The 23,785-nt window shown below is 40.2% G+C and overlaps 1 protein-coding gene across 6 annotated transcripts in view; it reads right to left on the bottom strand.

Annotated features, from left to right (window-relative positions):
• The window catches only part of LOC124143125, a 48,733-nt gene that overhangs the window by 4,261 nt on the left and 20,687 nt on the right, over positions 1 to 23,785 (bottom strand). For 5 of the 6 annotated variants that reach the window (XM_048388036.1, XM_048388042.1, XM_048388035.1 and 2 more), the window contains 20 exons: positions 18,100 to 18,171; positions 17,680 to 17,777; positions 16,238 to 16,333; positions 15,827 to 15,934; positions 14,611 to 14,877; positions 13,966 to 14,095; positions 13,152 to 13,335; positions 11,264 to 11,936; positions 10,724 to 10,889; positions 10,168 to 10,285; positions 9,630 to 9,824; positions 9,317 to 9,353; positions 8,188 to 8,454; positions 7,786 to 7,833; positions 7,266 to 7,444; positions 5,747 to 5,939; positions 4,614 to 4,733; positions 3,382 to 3,536; positions 2,713 to 2,841; positions 776 to 890 (listed from right to left, as the gene is read on the bottom strand). In XM_048388036.1, the coding sequence (XP_048243993.1) occupies positions 776 to 890; positions 2,713 to 2,841; positions 3,382 to 3,536; positions 4,614 to 4,733; positions 5,747 to 5,939; positions 7,266 to 7,444; positions 7,786 to 7,833; positions 8,188 to 8,454; positions 9,317 to 9,353; positions 9,630 to 9,824; positions 10,168 to 10,285; positions 10,724 to 10,889; positions 11,264 to 11,936; positions 13,152 to 13,335; positions 13,966 to 14,095; positions 14,611 to 14,877; positions 15,827 to 15,934; positions 16,238 to 16,333; positions 17,680 to 17,777; positions 18,100 to 18,171 (3,350 nt within the window). The remainder of the gene's footprint in view (positions 1 to 775; positions 891 to 2,712; positions 2,842 to 3,381; positions 3,537 to 4,613; positions 4,734 to 5,746; positions 5,940 to 7,265; positions 7,445 to 7,785; positions 7,834 to 8,187; positions 8,455 to 9,316; positions 9,354 to 9,629; positions 9,825 to 10,167; positions 10,286 to 10,723; positions 10,890 to 11,263; positions 11,937 to 13,151; positions 13,336 to 13,965; positions 14,096 to 14,610; positions 14,878 to 15,826; positions 15,935 to 16,237; positions 16,334 to 17,679; positions 17,778 to 18,099; positions 18,172 to 23,785) is intronic. The other variant, XM_048388049.1, reaches the window with a different exon arrangement.

The following is a 23,785-nucleotide window of genomic DNA, read 5'->3' as shown; positions in this document are numbered from 1 at the left end:
GTATCATAGTTTTCTAGACCATCCACTGATTGACATCATGAGCATCGATCCAAGCAATTGGAATACGATGACATGCATCAACCAAGTCAGCGAGCCTGATCGCCCGATCCCGTTAGTCGCCTCTTACAAACACAGTCGCCTTTTACAGCAAGCATGGGTTGCTGAAGACCTCTTCTACCCTGGATCTTCACTGTTCTGTGGAGTCTAGTCGTTGAGTTGTATATTAGAAAAGTATTTCTTGGGTACATAATTATCTTTTCTTTCTTTGACAAGAACATTACGAAACGGTTCCATAACAGAATCATTAGAACCCTAAAAATTGATAGTTCGTAAGGTATAATTTCATTTAATTCTATTTCTCAGACCCAAACCATTTCTGCTTGATCTTCAATGATCCATGGAACTTCATGTATAGAATTATTTTTGTCAACTTTATTTTATTCATTTAATTAGGCACATACATGTGTCATATACACACACAAACATTTTATACTTACACACAATTCAAATACATTTTTCAAACAAAGTCATGATATCAAGAAAAACAGATACAGTAACATACATTATTGATTACAGGTAAAAGTTGAGTTGGCCATTTCTCCTCGAACACTATATAATTGTTTTCTTGCTTGCAAAATAATATCTGTTATGATTATTTCTTATCTTTGATACTTGAGATGAAGATCTATACTGCAACTGTCACGAGAAACGGTTTCATGAGATCATAGCAGCTTACAGTTCCCAACAGTATTGCAATATTATTTGATATACCTACCCATGCTAAGTATCTCCCACATAGTGATGCCAAAGGACCAGATGTCACTCTTCTCGTTGGCTTCCTTCAGAGACTGAAGACACTCTGGAGCCGTCCACTTCACAGGGATTCGATCCTGAAACATCAGTTCGTTTTAATGAGAAGTGTAAGCATGACTTGTTTAGAAGCTATCAATAATTATTTGTTACGAATGTGAAGAATTAATGTGACAATACGGAGAAAATCCCACATAGTCAACCTCATCAACATCCAAATTTTCGTCCTTGTCCTCATTCTCTCCCTCGTCTACATCCACACGTCCGCAACCTCATTCTCATCCATTTCCACGTCCACTTTCAGTTCCATGTTCTATGAGACTTAATTATCCACGTCCATATCAACAACAACGTCAACACTTTTATCCACATCCACGTTCATGTCCACTTTCAGTTATATGTTCTATGAGACGTCCATATCAACAACAACGTCCACAATTATATCCACATCCACGTTCATGTCCACTTTCAGTTCTATGTTCTATGAGACGTCCATGTCAACAACAACGTCCACAATTATATCCACATCCACGTCCATGTCCACTTTCAGTTCTATGTTCTATGAGACGTCCATATCAACAACAACGTCCACAATTATATCCACATCCACGTTCATGTTCACTTTCAGTTCTATGTTCTATGAGACGTCCATATCAACAACAACGTCCACAATTATATCCACATCCACGTTCATGTCCACTTTCAGTTCTATGTTCAAATACACGTCATCATCCACGATCACATCCACGGTGCTTTGGAACTAAAGGTTATCAGCAGACTACCCCTGCCTGTGACATCACATCTGGTGACCTTTGCACTTACTGAAATATTGCTCTCAGATTTCACGATCGTTATTTTCATAGACAAATGACAAATGAAACATTCTTCAATTGAGAAGATCGTCAACATTCGCCAGTGCATACTGAGGAAGGCAATGTAAATTTAGTAAATATTCAACCAAAACACTTGAAATTAGGATTGGTGAATATTTATGGTCATTAATTGTTTCCTACAAATTTTATAACGTGACACTTTGGTTTCTCCAAGTTGTCGTCACGATATGGCTGAAATATTGCCGATGTGACGTTCAATCATAACTCACTCACTCACTCACTAAGATTTCTGCAACTAACTTGACGACCTCGAAAATTGAGGGTTTTTTTCTGTTTAACGTTTGGATAATAAGATTACCGAAAGGGTTCTTAGTTTACCATCGCGCCGTTATTTGCCAATTAAAAAATCGAATTTATACTTAGTTAAAATCAAGATAGCGGAGATATGATTATTAAGATATATTTGCACAAGTTTAACGATTGGAAAAGCAAACCACTTTCAATAACGTAAACCAAGTAAGTTTACACATTTTGTATTCGCTTTGTTAACTTAACCTTGGTAAAATTGAAAACATCAGGATACTTTTACATAGTAATGTGTAGTTTTCTTTCGGGAATAAATGTGCCAATCTGCCAATAAATATATCTTCAATTGGCCCATGTTAATGAAGCACCGACTGTTTGAAATCGTTCACCCCTATAGCGCCTTGTGCTAAAACAATTCAGCAGGCTGAAGATTAATGGATAACATCTGTTAACTTTTAATTTACTTACCAATTTCTAGAATGCCAATCAAACATTCATCCTTTATTCTCATTTTCATTCTCATATACACCCACAGCGTTACAAAGACATTGCTCTAAAATAACGGGATTTCAAAGTAATTTCGAACAAAGTCACACTCCTTCAGAGGACCATATCATTGGTGATAAAATTGTTAATAACATAATTTCAAAGATATTTAATCTTGTTTCATTCCAATTCCGTGCCCGTGGGATTTCAATGTAGATGTTGGTATTAATCAAATATGAAAATGGAATCCAAAGTATTGGTATGGTAGTCGGCTTACCGCTTTTGCATTGTTGGTGTTGTCATCGTCGTTGGTGTCGTCCATGCAGCTCGGCCCAAATCCACTGATCTTCACCTCGTATAAAAATGTTACCAGGCAGTTCCGAGCAGCCAGTTTTCGGTGAACAATCTACACAATAAAATATACATGTTTTTTTTAGGAAGGGGTAAGCGTGACACATAGTGGTTGGAGTCCCTGCTGTGCAGAGTTCCGTTCCCCAGACTTCCCAGAATTCGTTGATCGTTGGACCGAATCCTTGTCTCGCCCTGAGTATGACCTTCAGTCTGTCAGCAACAAGCCAGAGTTCGTGGATATCAACAAATGGGTAAATGAATCCCACCAATACCACCTTGGGGTTTTCTGCCATATCAACCAGGCCCAAAGATACAATAGTCGAAAAGCTGTTGTGTTGACCCAGGATCTGATACGTGCCTGTTGTGACGTACAGCCCATGTAAACTAACGAAATGTGCCATGATCTTTGCTCTAAGTTATGATTATCCAAATGTGCAGAATAGTTATAAATGTCTATGATGAAAGTAATTAATTACTTAAAGTATTATCTGTGTTGGAACGATTCCTCACCACTGCAGCTGCCTGGTATGTGGCAGATACACTAACTTCTAAGCAAGAATCTCTGGTTAGGAAAGCATCTGAAGGAAACACATACCTCTTTATTGGCCAGAAATTCCATTCCTCTGGCAACACCCAAGACAAACATCTGAATCCTCTCCAGAACGTCCATGTCCACTTTGTCCCGATTGTCCTTGAGCCACGTGTCCAGCTGACCATTTTCACAGTACTCTAAGACCATCATTGGGCCGACTGAAAGAGTGAGTGGGGGAGCGTGTGATCGAGTGACCGTGTGAATGATGTATCGCGCTTCATCAGCAATCTTGCCATTCGCGACGACCGAAAGAAGATATGTAGCTCGTGTTAATAGACACGGTGGATTAAGAAGCAGATAGCCAGGGCCAGGGACAATGACTAGGGAGGGGTAAATCCTGCTTTATTGATATTCCAGATGACAACAACTTGATCATACAATGATTGAATGAACGTTTCACGCAGTAGGAAGATATTCAAGCTATATCATGATTGCCAGCAAACACGAGCAACGATAAGGTAGCGATACGCCTGAACATGAGGTGTTGGGGACCAAGTCTGCCTCGGAAACCAACTGGCCGTAAGGAGATGATTATAAGGTGAATTGGGGTTTATCGCAGCGTTTAAGATTATTGCACTTACGTGTTTTTTTAAACGGCGTGCATGTCTGTGTAATACTGCTTGTAGTCCAACCTTACAGTGCAATCTCATTGAAATGGACATTACATTCTTATGCCCATCATGGCGAGCGCCAGACAAGTAACAGTAATTAACATCTTTCAAACTCTGGTAGGACACATCTTCCCGAGGCAAAGAGAGTTAACTGACAATAAAAGTCCACTTTCCACCCTTGCCGAACTAGGATGGTATTATGGAGTTACATTTTGGCTGGACTAACGAGTCTATGCATTGTCCAATAAAAATCGCGTAACGAAATCGAAATCCGGTTCGTAAACTGTCATGCAGATTTCGGTCGATTGGTCCTTGGGAGTGGCTTAAAAGGGACAATAACTCGTAATAGCCACTGGTGGCGCTAAGATCGAGCCCAGGAATTCCATCCCAGTTTGGCAAGGGTGGAAATTGGACTTTTAAAGTCAGTTAACTCTCTTACATCGGGAAGATGGGTTGGACAGGGCCAGGGAATGAATCACCGACCTTTCGCTGTTCCGGCAGGTTCTCTGTCCACAAGGTGGCTCAGTCGAGGGGAACATGATCACACCATGTATAATCGTGTAAGTTCTTTCCAACTTTAAACGCATATTTCCAGCTCCATTCATGCGTACAAATAACACTCACGTGCATCGTTGTTGACAACAGCGCCAAGAAATCTCAGCACGTTGCGATGTTCTCCGACCTGTGTTGCAGCAAAGTTGATCTTGGCCATCATCAACAACTTGTTTTCTTCATCTGGTGTATCTGTAATGTTACCGATCATTAAAGCCAATGAAGGTGAGCAGTTAAATCCCGTCAAACCGGACAGTGCCATTGTTGGTTAAACCGTCCTGGTTAATTAATTTCCTGATTGATAAATCGTTTGTGAGTAATAATCTCCCTACTATACACGTTTTCTGTCAGTATAACTCATCTGGAGGTCTGGATTTCTGATTTAATGAAGTCTGGTCTAAAGAAGTTCTCCTATTTTGCTGTTGTTTAACGCCACAATGTCATTAATATAAGAGCTTTAAATCGGAGAGATACTTCTTAGCATGAAGATCTGAGTACACATCGGGCCAGGTTGTATAAAGCACATCCTTCATTATATATACACATTGACAATAACGTTATTTCCGAAGGAGGTGAATGTGAGTTACACGTGATAAGAAAGATAATGGAGTGTAGAGTAAAAATACATTAGTTGTCGTTATACAAGTAGTATCTCTAACCTTTAAGTTACTTTCAATTTAGTAAAGAAGATGACGACAAACACTAAGAATATGCAGAGCGAGATATGTTTAGTTACATGTAGGTGTGAAACAGATTATTCACAACAAAACAATATTAAATCAATGCTTTGATGTGTTTACTATCAGGGGTAAGGGGGTGACAGATTTGCCCCACTAATTGTGCAGATTGCTTCCCTCACTAATAATGCACTGGTCAGTGAGAAACCTTTTATTGCACAACTAAGTACGCAGATTGCTTCCCCCACTACTGATGCATTGGTCAGTGGGAAACCTTTGTCTCCTAATCATACCTGCAGATGAGTCAGCGGCGTAGTTGGGTGGTGGACAGTCGCCATGCCAAAGCAATAATTACTGTACTAGTAAGGGCTTTTAACATTCACCTTTGAACCTACTATTAATGTACCCGAGACTTAACAGACATGCTGCCTAAATAAGCAGTTGTGGACCCTCAGACGGACTTGAGTTGTTCATGCCGAAATCATCACTTAGATCACTAAACTCTAAATGTGACACTACTGTGATTACCTCTGATAACCTTTGCTGCCACTTCGCTCGCTGTTTTTCCGGATTTGTGAGAAGCTTTATACATTTGTGCAAATCTTCCAGTGTGAAGCTTGTCCTTTAAGGTTAGGTCTTCCATGGATATGTGCCATGTCTGAGCCGTGGCGAACGTCATGCCGCCGTAGAGGTAGATGTCTTCGTCGTCGTATGCATTGTTCTGTGAGGGACATAAGTTTCAAACCATCAGTCGATGGGTGAAAGAGCAATTAATGTTCAGTTAAGAATCAATGCTAGCATGTGACAATTTGTGCATTCATTTGAGGGATATAAACACAACTGGTACGCGAAACAATGCCCACTGTCAAACCAATACTGAATGTAACTTACTCTGTGTTTATCAGTTTCTCACATCCTATTGTCCGATATATTTAACTGTGCATTGCGGAATGATGTGGGATCTCAATAAACTTGGCAACATGGTTTAATTAGACTTCTTGGCGTCTGTCGAAATTCCACTGACAGATTACATATCCTAAAACTGACTTATCAGCAAATCACATTGCTTTACATGGAACAAATCCTATAGCAAGGCATACCAGGACAGCCAATAATACAAAGGAAGCCTAGGTCATCACGTGCGTCAGGGGACCGGTGCCATGCGACTGGCCTTTAACATTTGTGCAATAGTTGACATAGAGAATCTCATGCGAGTGTCTTTTGAAATCAAATATATCAACACTAGTTGATAAAAGTGGGAAAACTCCGAGGCTTGCCGAAGACTTTTTTCCACTTTTATCAACGAGTGTTGATATATTTGATATCAAAAGACACGAGGGTGAGATTTTATTTATCATCCAACATCATTCTTCCAACTTTTTCAGTTTGTAGAAAGTTATAAGCAGTGTCTTAAGTGTAAAAAGTACTGCTAACAGCTTCAGTAGCAGAGCCATTAGTCATGTCATTTGATTGTGACGTCATGGTAATCAATGACGTCACAATGGTCTGCAATGTTTGATCTCAAATAAGCGATATCTCCTGTGGGAGCCAGTTTGGATGATAAATCATTTTGTCATATTTGTTCCCAGGGAATAATGTTCATCCAAAAAGTAAAAAAAACCTATCCTATCAATTAGTGACGTGGATGCGCCATCTTGATTGGATGACAGAAAACTGTTACCAAGGATACATTAGATCACGGGGACAGACAAGTCGAACAGCGACGTAAGCCCATGATGACCTGTACTATATCGAAGAATTGTGTGCCTGTGGTCTTTTAGCAAAGCTTCTTAATTACATTACCAGATTTTCGCACGGTTGGCCCGTTGTCCTCTACAGTGATAAAGCAGAAAGGGGCCCGAGGTCAGGTTCTGTGACCAGACCGATTACGTGGCGTCGTCTTCCAGATGACATGGATCATTAGTCTGACCTTCATTCGCTGTTTTTGTCTGATCCCGACTCCATTAATAATCAACCGCCGTTCTAAAGCTGTATGAATGTTAAATATGGTGTTGATCACGCTTTCACTCATCACTGTATCTTCTACCTGATAGGACAAAACTCCTCCTCTATTTTTTGAAGTTCCAAGATTGTTGGTGATCCTCCCAGTCACGTTTCCTTCACGTCGACTTTGTCTGTTCTCACGTTGCTTGATGAGCACCGCCAGCCTGCCGGTCCTCCACAGCAGGAACACAGCTCCCAGCGCAACAAGTATGAGGAGAAGCGCTGGGGAATACATGTTGTCAGAGGCATTACTCAAGGAAAGTAAACGATCCAAAATATGGAATAAAACAGTTTAGTTAAATTTATCTCACAAATGTTTCTCAGCACAGTTCTGGCCATTTAAGGTGCCAGAGCATTTTGTGTTCAGAAGTGTTTGTCTTTGTCCCAGAATTTCAAGGAAGAGTTATCTTTCTTTGCCTAACCAGTTCCTTCATGGCTGCGAAATAAAGCCTGTTGACCTTATCACCTGGCAAATAAGCTGATCTTGCCTTTCATCTTCAATAAATATTTATATATTTTTATTTTTTTATTATAGTAATTTAATCATGAACAGCTGCTCATACCTATAACAATTCCTGCTACAGCGCCTGCACCAATGCCTGACAGATCCGCTGTAAGTGCACAATTCAAACATTTGAATGGCATGATGTAACGTGTAAAAACGCAATATGTAATAGGAGTTGCATCTTGTTCGCTGGAGTTATCTCCCTTATAGTTGTCGCCCTTTGATGTCTGGCGTAATTCTACTTAAGAAGAGAGTCGTTCTTATGATATAACATAGCTACGCGATAAATCGCAAAGAACAATGGAGAACGAGGTGTGGATTATTTCACGATAATATATTGTGTTATCATGATTCATTTCTGGAGATTCGAATATGCGCTTGCAACACGCAGACGTCGAGTATTGGACGACGTTATTTTTGTGTGTTGAAACATTTAGAACGAAATCAGAATAGAACTTACATGTGGTGAAATATGATGATTTTGGTACACTCTTAATGTCTCCATACTCTGCTGTTACAGAGACTCTGTATTTGGTGCCGGGCTCAAGGCCTACGATGTCGTAAGATTTAGCGTCTTTGAAGACCTGCACAGGATCAGACGCTCCCGAGTCCCACTCGTAGCTGACCAAGATGGCGGTCCTCTCGTAACAGCTTGGGGCGTGGTCCCAGGTAACACGCACCGTTGTGTCCCTCACCCTCTCTGTTTTCACATTCTCAAGGCCGAAGACTAGAAAAAAAGGCCCGGCAAACGTCACAAAAAGTCCAAGAGAGTCGTATTTCTAATCTCAAGTATGGTCCAAATTATATTAGACAAGAGTGTGACACCAATTTCACCAGCACTGTCTGAATTGTAATATTTAATGAAGGGTGGAATAATTTTGTCTGTTGGTTATTTCACGCCGGATTCAGGGCTGTATTCCAGCCGTATGTAAATAATAGAGTCTGGATGAGACGATTCATTGATTGCCATGGGAATAGATCCACACAACTAGGATTCGATGACATGCATTCAACCAAGCAACGGTGATTGACCACCCAATCCATATTGTCTTAAAACGAGCATAGGTTGATGGGGACCTAGATATACTTGACCCGTGAAGATCCGGGGTAGAATTCGTCTTCAGCAATCCATGATTGCCATAAAAGGCGACTATGCTTGTCGTAAGAGGCGACTAACGGGATCGGGTGGTCAAAGTTCGCTGACTTGGTCGATACATGTCGTCGATCCCAATTGCGTGGATCGATGCTCATGATATCAATCACTGGATTGTCTGTTCTAGACTCGATTATTTACAGACCGTCGTCATATAGCTGGAATATTGCTGAGTGCGGCATAAACAACAAATAAACCAAACAAACGAAACTATATATTCTTACTCGGAACCCTGATGGTTTGAATGGTATTTTAAGATGGTGTAAAATCAGTATTAAAGGTACAATTTATAAGGATGTCATGCACAAAAATTAATCATGCATAATATTATGGAAAGTAAAGGGGGAGGGTAGAGGGGTGTTGCGTTGAAATGTCAAGTATTATATTTTTAAATCGCTGTAGAATTCTTAAATAATGGTATAATGGTACCACTTACATGCTTCTGTTCCGTTGAGCTGCATGAGATTCCTTATCTATGATAATGAAATAGTGTAATGATTATTCGAATTACCAGATTGGATTTGTGGTAACTACAACTCGTACCACCTGTTTATATAACCGTTACGTTGGTTGCATTCACAACGTAACAATGGTCTTAATTAACTAGATTTTACGAGCGCTTCCAGTTGAGACGACAGTCAGTAATGACATTCTATTGTTTAACACTTTAATATAAAAGGCACATCAACCGGTTCGCAATGTGCAAATCTGCTATTCTCTTTGTAGTTCAAATGTTTTCCAGTACTCACCGGGTGCACCCTGCGTGTCGTCAACCCCGCCCTGTTGACCACGCCCACCTCCATCTGAACATGGGCAGTCTCGAGGGCGTCCTTGGCCACCATCAGCCAGCAGTTGCTGATGAACAGTTTGTACACTCGTTTGTAACACACGTTCAGGGCGTTAGGGCAGTAGCAGTCATGTACTCTGTCCGTGCATTTGTGCGGCTGCAGTGATTACAATCACGTGAACACTTATGTACATTCAATTGAAAAAGAAGATGGACGGGTTCTTGGTCCCACAATGTATTTTTTATGAATTACTAATAATAAGAATAATATTAAGCTTTAAAGCATGAATACGAGGCACATATAGCAGCGTTTCGAAAGGACATATATGGACTCATGAATGTTTAATTTAATATGCGTAACATTATAGAACGTGATTTTTAAAACAAACACCATTAAATATGATAATAATTTGACAATAATGTCTCAACTATCATATAATATGTTAGCGCCTATGATATGCATAGCTTCACGATTCCATCATTAAAAAGGCTGTATTCACCAGAATAGAAGCAATCGTCAAGTTCTTGTGGGTCATTAAATGGCCGTCACCAATCTCTGTGACTTTGACTGCAAGGTGATCAATCCCGCTCTCCTGGTCTTTCATTGTCACCTCTAACCTGTGAACCGTGGGAACATTAAAAGCAAAATACTATATTCATTTTCAATTCGGAGAACGAGATCTAGACTTGGTTGAAGCAGATATCCCGAATGACCAATGACATTTTTTCTGTCCCAATATCCAACGACCTTAGACTCAAAAACAGAATGGTAGGTTTCACAAAAAAACGAAAACTTCTAAGACATGAGTGAAATTGTGTGACTTGCTATAATATTAATACTGTTCAACGAGTCGTTAAACCCAGCTCAAAGTTTCTCTTTCCAAGATTGTTAAATTATGGATTGAGAGTTAATTACAAGCTTTCCATCTGAAGGATGACTGCATATTCCACTGGTTTAATCATTTCCTTCAAACCCTACTAGCCAATATCACAATACGCTCAACATAAAATTCAGCAAAAACATGTATAAGAGTATAGTTTAATCAATATGTTTACCCTGAGCTGAAAGGGATGGTTGATAGTTCGTTTTGATGGAATGTCATTTTGCTGAACTGTGGTTCAGTCAAGTCATAGGTTACTCTTGTGAAGTCCACTTTCTTGTTGTCGACAACGTCCCTGGCCCTTATCCACACAGTAACGGTGCTCCCGCTGGTAACGTTGTCTGAAATATGCGAAACGTCATAAATCCGGACATCTATGCTCCAGGTGAAATCGTCCGTATTGACAAAATTCAGTGTTAACGAATCACGAGTTTCTGTAATATCATGAAAAACGGGGTTACGGATAGTCGGGGTCCGAATGACGATACATTGATGTACCCTATGTGATAACAAGTTGAAGCAATTCACAGAACATTCGCAGAAGGTATTTGTCCAGGGTCAATGCATTGTTCAGACTCAAGATCGATCATACGATACATGCACATAAAGAAAAAACATCGTCTTTGCCTAAATGTCACACAAAATGCATAAAATGAAGTAGTTGTTTCATAGCTATCTTGAACAATTGATGACCTACTGTGTATAATGTACTCACCAAGTTCTTTTTGCATTGTAGTGTTCAGACCAGGGATCTCATCCCAGTTGGGAGGTGTGGCTTGTGTGCTACCCCCTGTCTTATTAACAGCATGTGTCCACTCAAACCTCACAATGCCACGTACATTGGGGATAGCTGCTATGGTTCTTCTGCCATAATGATCATCATTTTCATACGTCACTTCCTTGTAGATTGGTGGATTTTCTACAACCTTTACCTTGAAGGGGAGGATGTTGTTGAGGAATTTACCACTTTCATGGACATAATTGAGAAAATGGTTTTGCCAGTTGATCACTAGTGGCTTGGAGGCATCGGTCATCCACTGGAAGCCCTGGTCTTGTACGGCAGATGATATGAACAGGGCATGGTTTGGATCAGTGGTCACTTCTGACTCTTTGTCGTACAGTGCAAACCTTCTCATGTATACAGAGTTATTGGCCTTGTCCACGGCTTCAAGGACGAAGGAGTACATCCCTGGTCTTGTGGGGGCATAGGGAAGAGGGTTGGAGATGGGATCGGTGTGGTCAACTTGTCTGTGAACAACAGGTCTCAGTTTGTCTACTTCCGTCAAGCTTCCGTTCCCAGTGGGTTCAAGTTTGAAGGCTTCCCATGTGTATTTGTCCATTCCAGATTTAGCATCGGTCCACCCTTCCCACTTCATGGTGACTGGCATCTATATAAAGCACACAACAATAAATTTTCTTTATCCAATTCCTTACAGGATGACAGAATGTCATCAAACCTTTTCCTGAAACAAGAAAATGATTATCAAGACTTTTGTATTTTGTATTCAAAAGTCCTGGCAAGTATTTAAAATCATTGTGTTGTTTGTTTTGTAAAAAATAAATGGAAAGGTTTAAAGTCAACTATTTGGAAGCTGAATGAAACTGTTTGCTTTTTATAACCAAACATTTCTATATATTCAAAATCATCGATAAAAGTTAGCTGCAATCAACGAAAGTTTGGGACACATATATACCAGTTTCGATTGTCAGTGTTTGAAGAACTCATTTAACAATAGAAAGTTAACAATGTCACTTGGTTACAAAGGTCAAGGACACAATATTGTGTATGACTCACAGCGAAACATGTAAATAGTACGAATTCGGAAATTTCTGCCAAACCCAACTATTTGAAATTGAGCAAAAGGCACCGCAGACGTCCCAAGCACAGATATGGAAACCGATCCTGCAAGGCCAGTCGGTCTAGTATCCTGGCTAAATAGTTTCACAATTTACATCTCTAAAGTGACCAAACCTTGTAAAATGCCTCAGCTGTGTCCCAGTCAGCCCCTGACTTTCAGCATATTATACTATTGTTTTAATAATGCTAATACTTATCCCAGTAATTTCCCCAGACTCACGATGGTTCATTCTGATTCGGTCGCCGATTGACAAGGGCGACGCCACCTTTGTTTGTAAGTACTGAAAGTAGTACCTACCTGATCTTTCATATTTGCATCTTTATCCATAATGGCCCCAACGGATACCGTTTTTATCGGTTGGCTTTATTGCCGAAATCCTTCCCATTATATGATAAAAACCAGTATGCGGTAAAACAACCGATATCATCACTGTGATCTTTGAATCACTTACCTAGCTTTTTTCAAACGATGCGGTTTTTAGTAGCTTAGAAAGACACTGCCATCTCTCCAAAAGGCCATGCATTACTCCTATGTAATCGAATTTCAATTAATTATAATCATTGGGCAATTCTTACCGTCACATGGTTTCAGTACAAAACCAATGTCTTATCGCAGATATGCCTTTGTTGAAGGTCGTTTTCACATTGGTTAACTAATGTTGAGTCCAAAAGAAATTCGCCTGATGGTATAATGATTATACATTTATGCTGTATGTGAGGTTAAGAGTACGATAAACAGTCTTACATTTGTGAATTCTGGGTGAATCTGAAAAGCATCACTGGGGCTGTTGTACACCGGTTCACCCGTGTCAACGTGGAAGGCTACAGTGCTGACAGCATCCTCTCCGGTATAGTGTTGTGTGGCTGTAGTACCTGTTCCGACTAGCTTCCGGAAGCCACCACTTGAAACTCGGAAGGTCAAGGTCAACCTTGATAAACACATATTTGGTTTAGAGGCATTGGTTTTCAGAAAGTACGTTGGATTTTTTACCATAATTCATTCTGTGGAGTTGCGTCCCTTACGCATCCCAGGGTCTAATGATCGTGACCTCGAATCCTTAATGCGCACTCTTTCCCCCTCGGTTTGTGAGTATCTTACCAATGTCATGAGTTTCATCAGATCATGACTTTGTAGTACTACACTACTGCTCACAACTTACTTACCTCTGTATCGCACTACAGTGCAAGACTGCGGAACTCGGTACATTTGCGGAAGTAAAGTAGTATGTTTTCCGCTTTGTATTGCTGTGGTGTCGCCAAACTCTCATAAATAATTTCCAATGAAAAGATGTAAGTACTTGTGAGCAACAGTGTAATGTACAGTTATCATGTAGGGCATTTGGGGAATATGTATTGTCACGTCCTTATGGTCATATACATATTAACACTGAAGGGAGGAGTAAGGTAAAGTGGGTTGACCACAAAAACACACACACACACACACACACACACACACACACACACACACACACACACACACACACACACACACACACACAAACACACACACACACACACACACATTGCAAGGCCACTGTAGATGTAGCGGTATGACTTACTTGTCACCATCTGTCAAAGGATTAGTGTAATTTGTAGTAAAGGTACAGGTGACAGTTTCCTTGGGGTTTTCGGAGCCAACCGTATCATCACACTGGTGTTCCTTGTCTTGTGAGGATATATCAGGGCCACCTTGCCAAAACATAAATACGTTACATGAATGTACTTCATTTTAGACAACGATAATAACGCGGCAGCGGGAACGGTTGTTGGCTTATTTGCACTGAGTGAGTGAGTATGGTTTTACGCCGCTTTCAGCAATATTCCCGCAATATCACGGCGGGGGACACCAGAAATGGGCTTCACACATTGTACCCATGTCGGGAATCGAACCCTGGTCTTCGGCGTGACGAGCGAACGCTTTAACCACTAGGCTACCCGACCGCCCCTATTTGCAGTGAGTGATTGAGTTAGTGATTGAAATAGGAAACACACTGAATGATGGATGTACGTACACCTAGGGAAAACACTGGACAGAACCTAGACTTGAAAGTACTTTCACTTTGTTAACATGCCTTTCGCGAACACCTGGTGTCAGATCATAACCGTAAAGGCCGTAAGCGTAAAAGCCAAAATAGCAGTGAACACTATATAAATGGATCAGTCGCTAAAAATCAGCAAGAATTCGATCACTACTGATTACTTACTCAATTTGAAAAATGCTCTCGCAATTCCAGTCTTAGCTTCGGGGATATAAGCAGGGGGATATGGCAGATCTCTGCCTTTAAACATAGCACTGGCCGTCACGTTCAGCTTGTTCAGTTGTTGGCGATTTGTCCATACGATGACCTTTTCCTTCTCCTCCGTGCCATCTGCTATGAGGCTATAGATGTCCTTGCTCATCTGACCGTCATCTTCCATGTATGAAAACTGTGCCCGTATCTGTGTGACCTCAGGTACCTGGGTCTCCTTTACTGTATGATGAAATATCATTCAAATGAATCCAATAATATTAATACATTCACTGGAATGTGTCAATGCACACTTTCAACATTGACTCCTTGTCACTACCTTGACGTATATGTGAGCGGTTGCGACTGAGACTTCAGGCAAAGGCATTTTTAAGGAATGACCCTGTGGAATATTTTACATCCGTATCTTATCTGGAGTGGTAAACGTCTGAGACCTGCATCACCTCGGGCTTTCCTCCCACATTAAGCTGACACGCCGTGATATGACTGGAATAATGTTAAAAGCGGCGTTAAACCCAACTCACTCACTCACTCATGCTGAACGTATTAAATGCGAAAAAACAGTTTCTTTCAATGTAACTAAGCGTCCACAAATGTGTATTGCAGCATCCCACATCAATGATATGCTAGCTGAAGTGCCAGTACAATTCATCATTTAGGTCAATCAACTGCGTCACATAAATTAGATGGTCCTGTAGAAATTTAACATCTTACTAATCATATGTTTAAATTAGTTTAATTGTGACGGACTATTTTGTTGCAGTGTAGAAGACTGTCGTAAGAGGCGACTAACGGGATCGGGTGGTCAGGCTCGCTGACTTGGTTGATACATATCATCGATCCCAAGTGCACGGTTCGATGCTCATGATGTCAATCACTGGATTGTCTGGTCCAGGCTCGATTATTTACAGACCGCCGTCATATAGCTGGAATATTGCTGAGTGCGGCGTTAAACAACCAACTAACCAGTGTGGAAGACACAAATAATGAACAGAAAGAAAACTGTCCTCGATTATTGATTCTAAAGATGTAAGTGTAATAACTACTGTATACCTGTGTGTACACTGTCTATCCATTAGACACATGAAGACAAAGTGAAGGCAGTGTTTTGAAATGTCAATAATATTTCCTTGCCCACGTGTCAGTTGGCATAATATCAAAACTGACTCACGACGTATGCAAAACGTTCCATCGAAGTCATCCATACAGTTGCAGACAACCGCAGCACCATTTCCTTGGCATTCTCCTGGATAGCATGGTCGCTCATTATTACAGTCGACTGGAAACAATTAATTTTAGATCTTTGCTGTATAATAATTTTCAAGGAAACACAATGATATTGATTAAATACCAAATCCTTCAAAACGATTATGACCTTCTCGTGGTGAATTTTGTAAGTGTTGCAGAACGTGCTCAATTCAACAAAACCGACACGGTGTTTATAAATCTTTCTGCATACAATAACACAATATAAAAACCATGTATAATTTATTTATAAGGACACGTTTTTGAGTAAACGATATACTCTGATACAATTTCGATCGAGTTGATATTGTACAACACGAACCACTATCGCACTTACGTCCAGTGCATGTCGCTCCAGTATATCCGCTCCTGCAGCTGCACCTTCCTGGGGACGTGCATGTACCTCCATTACTGCACCCAGGGTAGCAGATTGCTGAAAGCAATTCAGCAGAGAGTGTGTTGTAATATTACCAGCGAGAAACTACAATGTACGTCTTGACTATAGATTAAGTAAGACGAGTTCTATGGGTATCCAACTTCTTTATTACAATTAGTGCGACGTTTCGGTGTAGATCCTAACACCTTTATCAAGCAAGTGCAAGTTATTCATCCATAGAACTCGTCTTACTTCATCACACCAACTTCCAAATGCCACTGAAAGAAGTTGACTATGGATTAAGTAAGACGAGTTCTATGGATGAACAACTTCTTTATTACAATTAGTGCGACGTTTCGGTGTAGATCCTAACACCTTTATCAGGTACTTGCTGGATAAAGGTGTTAGGATCTACACCGAAACGTCGCACTAATTGTACTTGCTTGATAAAGGTGTTAGGATCTACACCGAAACGTCGCACTAATTGTAATAAAGAAGTTGTTCATCCACAGAACTCGTCTTACTTCATCACACCAACTTCTAAATGCCACTGAAAGAAGTTGACTATGGATGATGTTCACCACAATGTCATCAGCTTCTGCAACATCTAACTTAATGAAGTTATGGTGCATGTCTGTATGCAACAATTCCAGCTTGCCCATGTCCTCTCATCAAACAGACTCACATTTGTATGATATTGTGACTTTCTATATTGAGTACTTTACAAAAGAAACGACAAAGTGGCTGTTGTATTTAACAGGCCTTTAAACGACGTAAGGCCAAGGCAATGCACGGGTGAAGTTGCTGTTATATGACTTTTGGAAACTGCTCCAAAACAAAAAAGGTAATGTTTCATCGAAGTGAACTAATTGTGATTTTAAGGTCATTTCACAACATACCATTCATCAGTCTGAAAATGTTATCTTTTCCCACGTGTTCACTGACCTAACAAGTGAAGAACTGTATTTCAAAAAGAAAAGCAAACAGAGCTAATTCTTCATTTTGAAATACTTCAGAAGCCCGACCCGTGAAGATCCGGGGTAGAAAAGGTCTTCAGCAACCCATACTTGCCGTAAAAGGCCACTATGCTTGTCGTAAGAGGCGACTAACAGGATCGGGTGGTCAGGCTCGCTGACTTGGTTGAAGCATGTCATCGATCCCAATAGCGTGGATCGATGCACATGATGCCAATCACTGGATTGTCTGGTCCAGACTCGATTATTTACAGACCGCCGTCATACAGTTGGAATATTGCTGAATGCGGTGTTAAACAACAACAAACAACAACAACAACTTCAGAAGCACATGCTTGTACATAAATGGCATGACATCTGCATATAAGTCATTTTCACTGTGAACATGCATTTATCTGACCTATTCATATTTTCTAAAACCATACAAACCGATATTGCAGTTTTCATCTCCATCGTCCCTCCACCCGGGACAACACTTGTACACTGTAGTGTAAATGGGTTGGTGTACCAATGCGTGAGCACAGCAACTGAAACATGGAATATTGATAGCATTAATATCAAAGTATGCACTCTGGTTGAAGATCTCTCCAATCTTTGTTTGCACCGAGAGACAATAGTCCACAATCACTTGACATTGTTTTGGGACACTACTTCTAGCTATAGTCTATGTTCGGGACAAAGCTGATCGCTGGTTCCTGTTGATAAACATGACCATGTTTCAAAGTGAAAATCAAGGAAACCCGAAATATATTACTATCCCTGTAGTTAGTCCGTGGCAACATGTTCACAAAAGCGACAAAGTCCTTTCGATGATAATAAACAATGGTAAATATAGAAACGGAAACCTACCCCCACCACCAACAGGGACAACTACACACGTAGCTTGATGTGTATGAGACAATAGTGTAGGGACATGCATGTCTGAAAGAAGAACATTCATGTTATTATTAATTAAATAAATATGTTTCCCCCAATATAATACTATGCTTGCAACAGTATTCGATTACCTCCTCTGTTGATTGAGTCACCGGTGTCAGAGCTCCGGGGAATTTTCCTGAATATAAATGTTCATGATCTCACCAAGGAATGTAAACAGCGTGAATATGTCAATCATGCATTAGGAAAGATCGTAAGTGAAAATGGGCATCACGCTCGAACTATTCAAAGATGCCATGTTGGATCGTACACACTATTCATCTACATTTAGTGATTATGTGACTATTCAGGAACAACCTCTATTGATTACGTTATTGTATCCAGCAACCTTTTTTTATAAATGTGACAACTTTAGCGTGGTTTCATGTGGCGAGTCCGTTCATTTGCCGATCTCGTGCACGTGTCAGTCACGGGATCATCCTAACTTTGAACCCACCCACTGTAGGACTTTTTCAATAGAAGAATCCGACTCTTGTGTTCTGAAAAAGCTTTAGTTGAAATTAATGGCTATGTGCATTTATTTACCAGCACTATGTAACGCTGCGGAATCAATGAAGATGAAGTTATCTTGTATCCTTAACAATCAAATGATAATGAATGTTCTCATATTATAGGACGAAAAGAGACAGGCTGCTTAAATGTTTTAGGTGTTGCAAGGGTAATGTCTCATTACAATTGTACATCAAATCTCGGAATATATACTCACAGGCAAAAGAAACGCAAGTCGAGTATGCAGTATAAATGTTATTTATTTTCAACAGTAGAGACACGAAATACTAATATGGCAAGATTCACAACAATTTGACTGAAGACAGCTTAATGGATTAAAGGCAGATGACATAAAAAAAAATTCAAATGTTAAGGGCTTACACAGTTTCGGGTCAATACCCAAAATGTCAGTCAATACCTGGTGTGACAACCATTAGCATTAATCACTGCCACACATCTCCTGTACATTGAGTGGATCAGATTTGTGAAGGCCCTAGGGATCCTCCTGCACACATCCAGAGCAGCTGTCCGTAGTTCATCGGCAGTTGTAGGGACTGGGCGCACATTGTGTAGACGCCTTTTAACCTCATCCCACATGTGTTCGATGGGGTTCAGATCAGGGCTGAGGGCTGGACACGGTAGAGCACGGATGTTGTGTTGTTGCAGAAAGGCCATGGTAGCTCTGGCAACACGGGGACGAGCGTTGTCCTGCTGGAAAATATGTTGTTGATGTTGTGCAACGTGGGGTCTGATCACTTGGTCGATATACCGTTGAGCAGTGAAGCCGTGTCCCCGACCTTGACCAACATTCAGAAAGCATATGGGTCCAAGCTTCGCATTAAGTCAAATCCGTGCCCATATCATGACGCTAGGTCCACCCCATGGATCCCTTTCCACAACGTTTCTGTCTGCGAAACGATTTCCTCGACGCCGACAAATTCTGACTCTTCCGTCTGCATGGGAGATACAAAAGCGTCTTTCATCAGAGAAGATGACACGCCTCCACTCACGATGACGCCAATTTTGATGACCCTGTGTCCACTGAAGTCGTGCTTGTCGATGCCGTGGTTGGAGAACAGGACGACGTGCTGGTCGGCGACATCTGAGGTTGTTGGTACGGAGACGTCGAATCACAGGGTCCCGGCTAATGTGTCGATTATATGTTCCTATGGTCTTTCGAGCACTTGCAGTTAGGAACGGATGTCGCTGGTGTTGACGGGTAATCTGTCGATCTTGTTGAGGTGTGGTGACCCTAGGACGACCGCTCCGAGGAAGCTCATCTGTGGTCTGTGTAGCACTGTATCGATGCAGGAGACGGTAAATTGTGGATATGTTAACGTTGAAATGACGGCCTTGGACAGACTCTCCAGCTTCCAAACGTCCGATAGCCTGGTTTCTCTGAATTTGAGTTAGGCGTGGCATTGTTGACCAAGGAGTGGTAGGTCCAAGCATCGGCCACAGTTTTATACCCACTACAGTTTGTGACAGTGATTTCGCGAGAAATGGGTGCATGATACCCACATATTCATTGAAATGGTGCATTTTGGCGATTCGTTTTTTATGTTGCGTTTTTACTCGGGGCTTCCAAAATGCAACCAAAAATACTGATAACACCATCAGGCTTCACAAAATGCTAAAACTCGTATCAATTTATGGTTCCGTGCTTGTTACCTATTTGCTTAAAACCACTTGCGTTTCTTTAGCGTGTGAGTATATATATATCTGTGATAATAATTATCCATTGATAATATGAAAGATAAATTATTTTTCTTGTATGCATGTTGCCTAAACGTTTTGTCGGACACTAAAACAATTCAAAGTTCCATATAAATCGCCAATAACGACTGAAAAGTGGTTTGAACATTTTATAACTTTACTTGACACTCCTGAACATGATTTAAATGAGGCATGAATATGTAATCTCAGAATTGTTTCAGACTTGCCCAAGACATTTTTTTACCATATATGGAACATGTATTTAATATACTGTAAGTAAGGCCACTTTACACGGTGCACTGGCGTAGTTATTCCATTGCATGGAAAAGGTTCGTCTCCCCGATCAATTACAGAGGAATAACATTGTTAAGTGTTTTTAGAAAGACATTTACAGCAGTACTAAATAATAGGTTAGCTTATTGGTCCAACGCTTGAGATAATATTGTGGAATCACACGCAGGTTTTACAACGCTATAGCACTATTGACAATATTTATATTTTACAAGCGGTCCTCCAACATTACCTGTCAAACAAAGTGGAAATTATATGAAATTATTGTTGACTTTTTGAAGGCATTGTCCTTGTATATAGACTTAATTAATAATGGAATATGTTAACAAATTATGGAATATATTTAAAATGACTTCGAGCTTCGCAATCTATTTACAAATGTGTTAAAGGCTTTGCTAGCTACTTCCCATACTTTTGAGTGTCCTTTAGGACAAAGACAAGGCTGTGTTTTAAGTCCTCTATTATTCACTTTTTTAACAAATGAAGTAGCAACTGGCTTCCTGTGCCAGTTCCACCCTGAACCTGTTTTTATTGTTATTTGCATATTGTGTTATCATGATTTCTGATATAGTGTACGAGCTACAAAGACGCATCAATGCTTTAAAATCTTGTTGTGACAATTACCGTTTCTGTGTTTATTTTGATAAGACAAAGGTGAGTGAGAATGGAGGAAGAAGTATGATGGACAACCCGCTTGTTTGTGTACCTATATAAATACTTAGGATTTACGTTTACTAAATCTATATCATGGTCCAAACATGTTAAAGATGTTCCCTTGCAAGCTAGAAGGATTCTATATGGTGTTTTTAAATGTGTGTCAATACTAAAACCGTTACCGTTTCTTTTATTCTTTCAAAATATTTGACGCAAAGACGAGTCCAATTTTACTTTATGGGGCAGCAGAATGGGGTGTAAATCGTGAATTATTTGAAGAAATTGAAACTGTACATATGTTGTCATGTTAGCGCCTGCAGAGTGTAAATCTACAACTGCAAATGATGTTGTTAGAGGTGAATGTGGATGATGCCCACTATATACGCGTTGTACAAGACTGTTGTGAAGCTTAATGTATGCCTGACTCCAAAATCAAATGTCAGAAAATTCAAAATTTCTTTCTTATATATGTGACAGTGTTTCATTTTATACAATTGATATTATTGTATGAAGCCTAAATCATGTGATGGGATTGTGACTCTAATTCACATAACAATTTGTTTCTACGAACTAGCAGTATTTTATCAATACAGTTATTGTGTGGATAGTCTAAAATAGTATACTGAAAGGTCAGACCGTCGAAAAGGTCATTGCAAACCAAAATAAGTATACTGTCGTGCAAAAGAAAATATACACCCATGCTTGATGGTGGTTATTAATGAAACAAACAAGAAATGGTATTCGATGGTGATGTATTTGATACAGGTATCTTGGTTGTGTTTGGAACCTTATATAAGCTTGCAGTGTTTCGATGACTGTCTTCAGCCTAGTAACGTGTTGATGATGTCTGTCCTGTTGTGGTCAAATATTTTGTCCGGCAGTTTATAATACTCATAAAAAAGTACCGCCTTGGTATTACTGATATGCCCTGGTCCAACGCTTGTGTTATGAAATCCTACAGCCGCACGTTGTTTCTAGTGTGAATCAGGCTGACGTCACTTTCAACACAACATTGCTAGACGCTATACATCACGAGTCCAAGCAGCATTATTTGAGAACCAAAACATATAGGTTCCACGTAGCCTCAGATTGGAACCTAACAAAAACACACGCGGGATGAACTGGTGCGACATCGTCATCCTGAACCAGAGACGGTGCAATAGGTACGTACACTACAGCCTGGGTTGGCTAACATTCCCCAACGTGTGATCAGTCCATTTCCTTCCGTAATGTCTTCATATTGGACAGTGTCCACTGCTGTCCTGTGTGAAATATGTCATCACTCATGTGTTCAGATGTGCAATAAATGTGTGACCCCCAACATCAAATATCTGATTATTTCAATATTTGCAGGAGGATATGGGAGATCGTGCACGTTACCTGCGTTAATGCAACTTCATCCTCATTCACACATTTGTCAGTTTTACAGTCACAGGCAGTCACATATAGTCACATATAATATAGTTACATGCAGTCACATACAGTCACAGAATCACATACAGTCACATGTAGTCACATATAGACAAATATAATACAGTTACATACAGTCAAATATAGTCACATGCAGTCCAATATAGTTACATACAGACACATAACTCACATGTACAGTCACAAAGAGTTACATATAGTCACATACAGTCACAGAATCACACAGTCACATATAGTCACATGTACAGTCTCATATAATACAGTTACATACAGTCACATACAGTCTCATATAATACAGTTACATACAGTCACATACAGTCACATACAGTCTCATATAGGCACATACAGTCACATGTAATGTAGTTACATACAGTCACATATGGTCAAATGTACAGTCACATTGAGTTACATATAGTCACATACAGTCACATAATCACATACAGTTACACACAGTCACATACAGTCACATATATTCACATACAGTTACACACAGTCACATAGTCACATATACAGTCACATATAGTCACATGAACAATCACTACAGTCACATATCGTCACATACAGTCACATACAGACACATACAGATACATAAGTCATATATACAGTTACATACAGTCGCATACGGTTACATATACATTCACATACAGTCATACCCAATGGGGTTAGACGTTGTTCGTAATATCAGTCACTGGTTGTCGGATCCAAACTCAATTATCTCAAATATACTCTGCCTGGTCGATATAGCTCACGCCGCGTATGTGTCTACCTGGCCGAACCATGCCAAAATAAATTGTTTGATATTAGGCATTACTTAGAAGCTGATGGATGACATACTTGACACAATTTATGGATGACAACTTCTTTAATTCTCTAAAAAGCGACATTTCGGTATAGATCCTTATACCGTTGTCATGAAAGACTCTCAGTCCATAAATAGTGTCTATTTTGTCATACCAAAATACGCTTTAAAATGTATTTTAAGCCTGCTGGTATCCATGGTAAACTGCGGTTTGGCACTATT

The sequence above is a fragment of the Haliotis rufescens genome, unplaced genomic scaffold, assembly GCF_023055435.1.
Source record: "Haliotis rufescens isolate VD_foot unplaced genomic scaffold, xgHalRufe1.0.p SCAF_10, whole genome shotgun sequence".
NCBI classification, from domain to species: Eukaryota; Metazoa; Mollusca; class Gastropoda; order Lepetellida; family Haliotidae; genus Haliotis; species Haliotis rufescens.
This window is presented reverse-complemented; position numbering and strand designations above follow the sequence as displayed.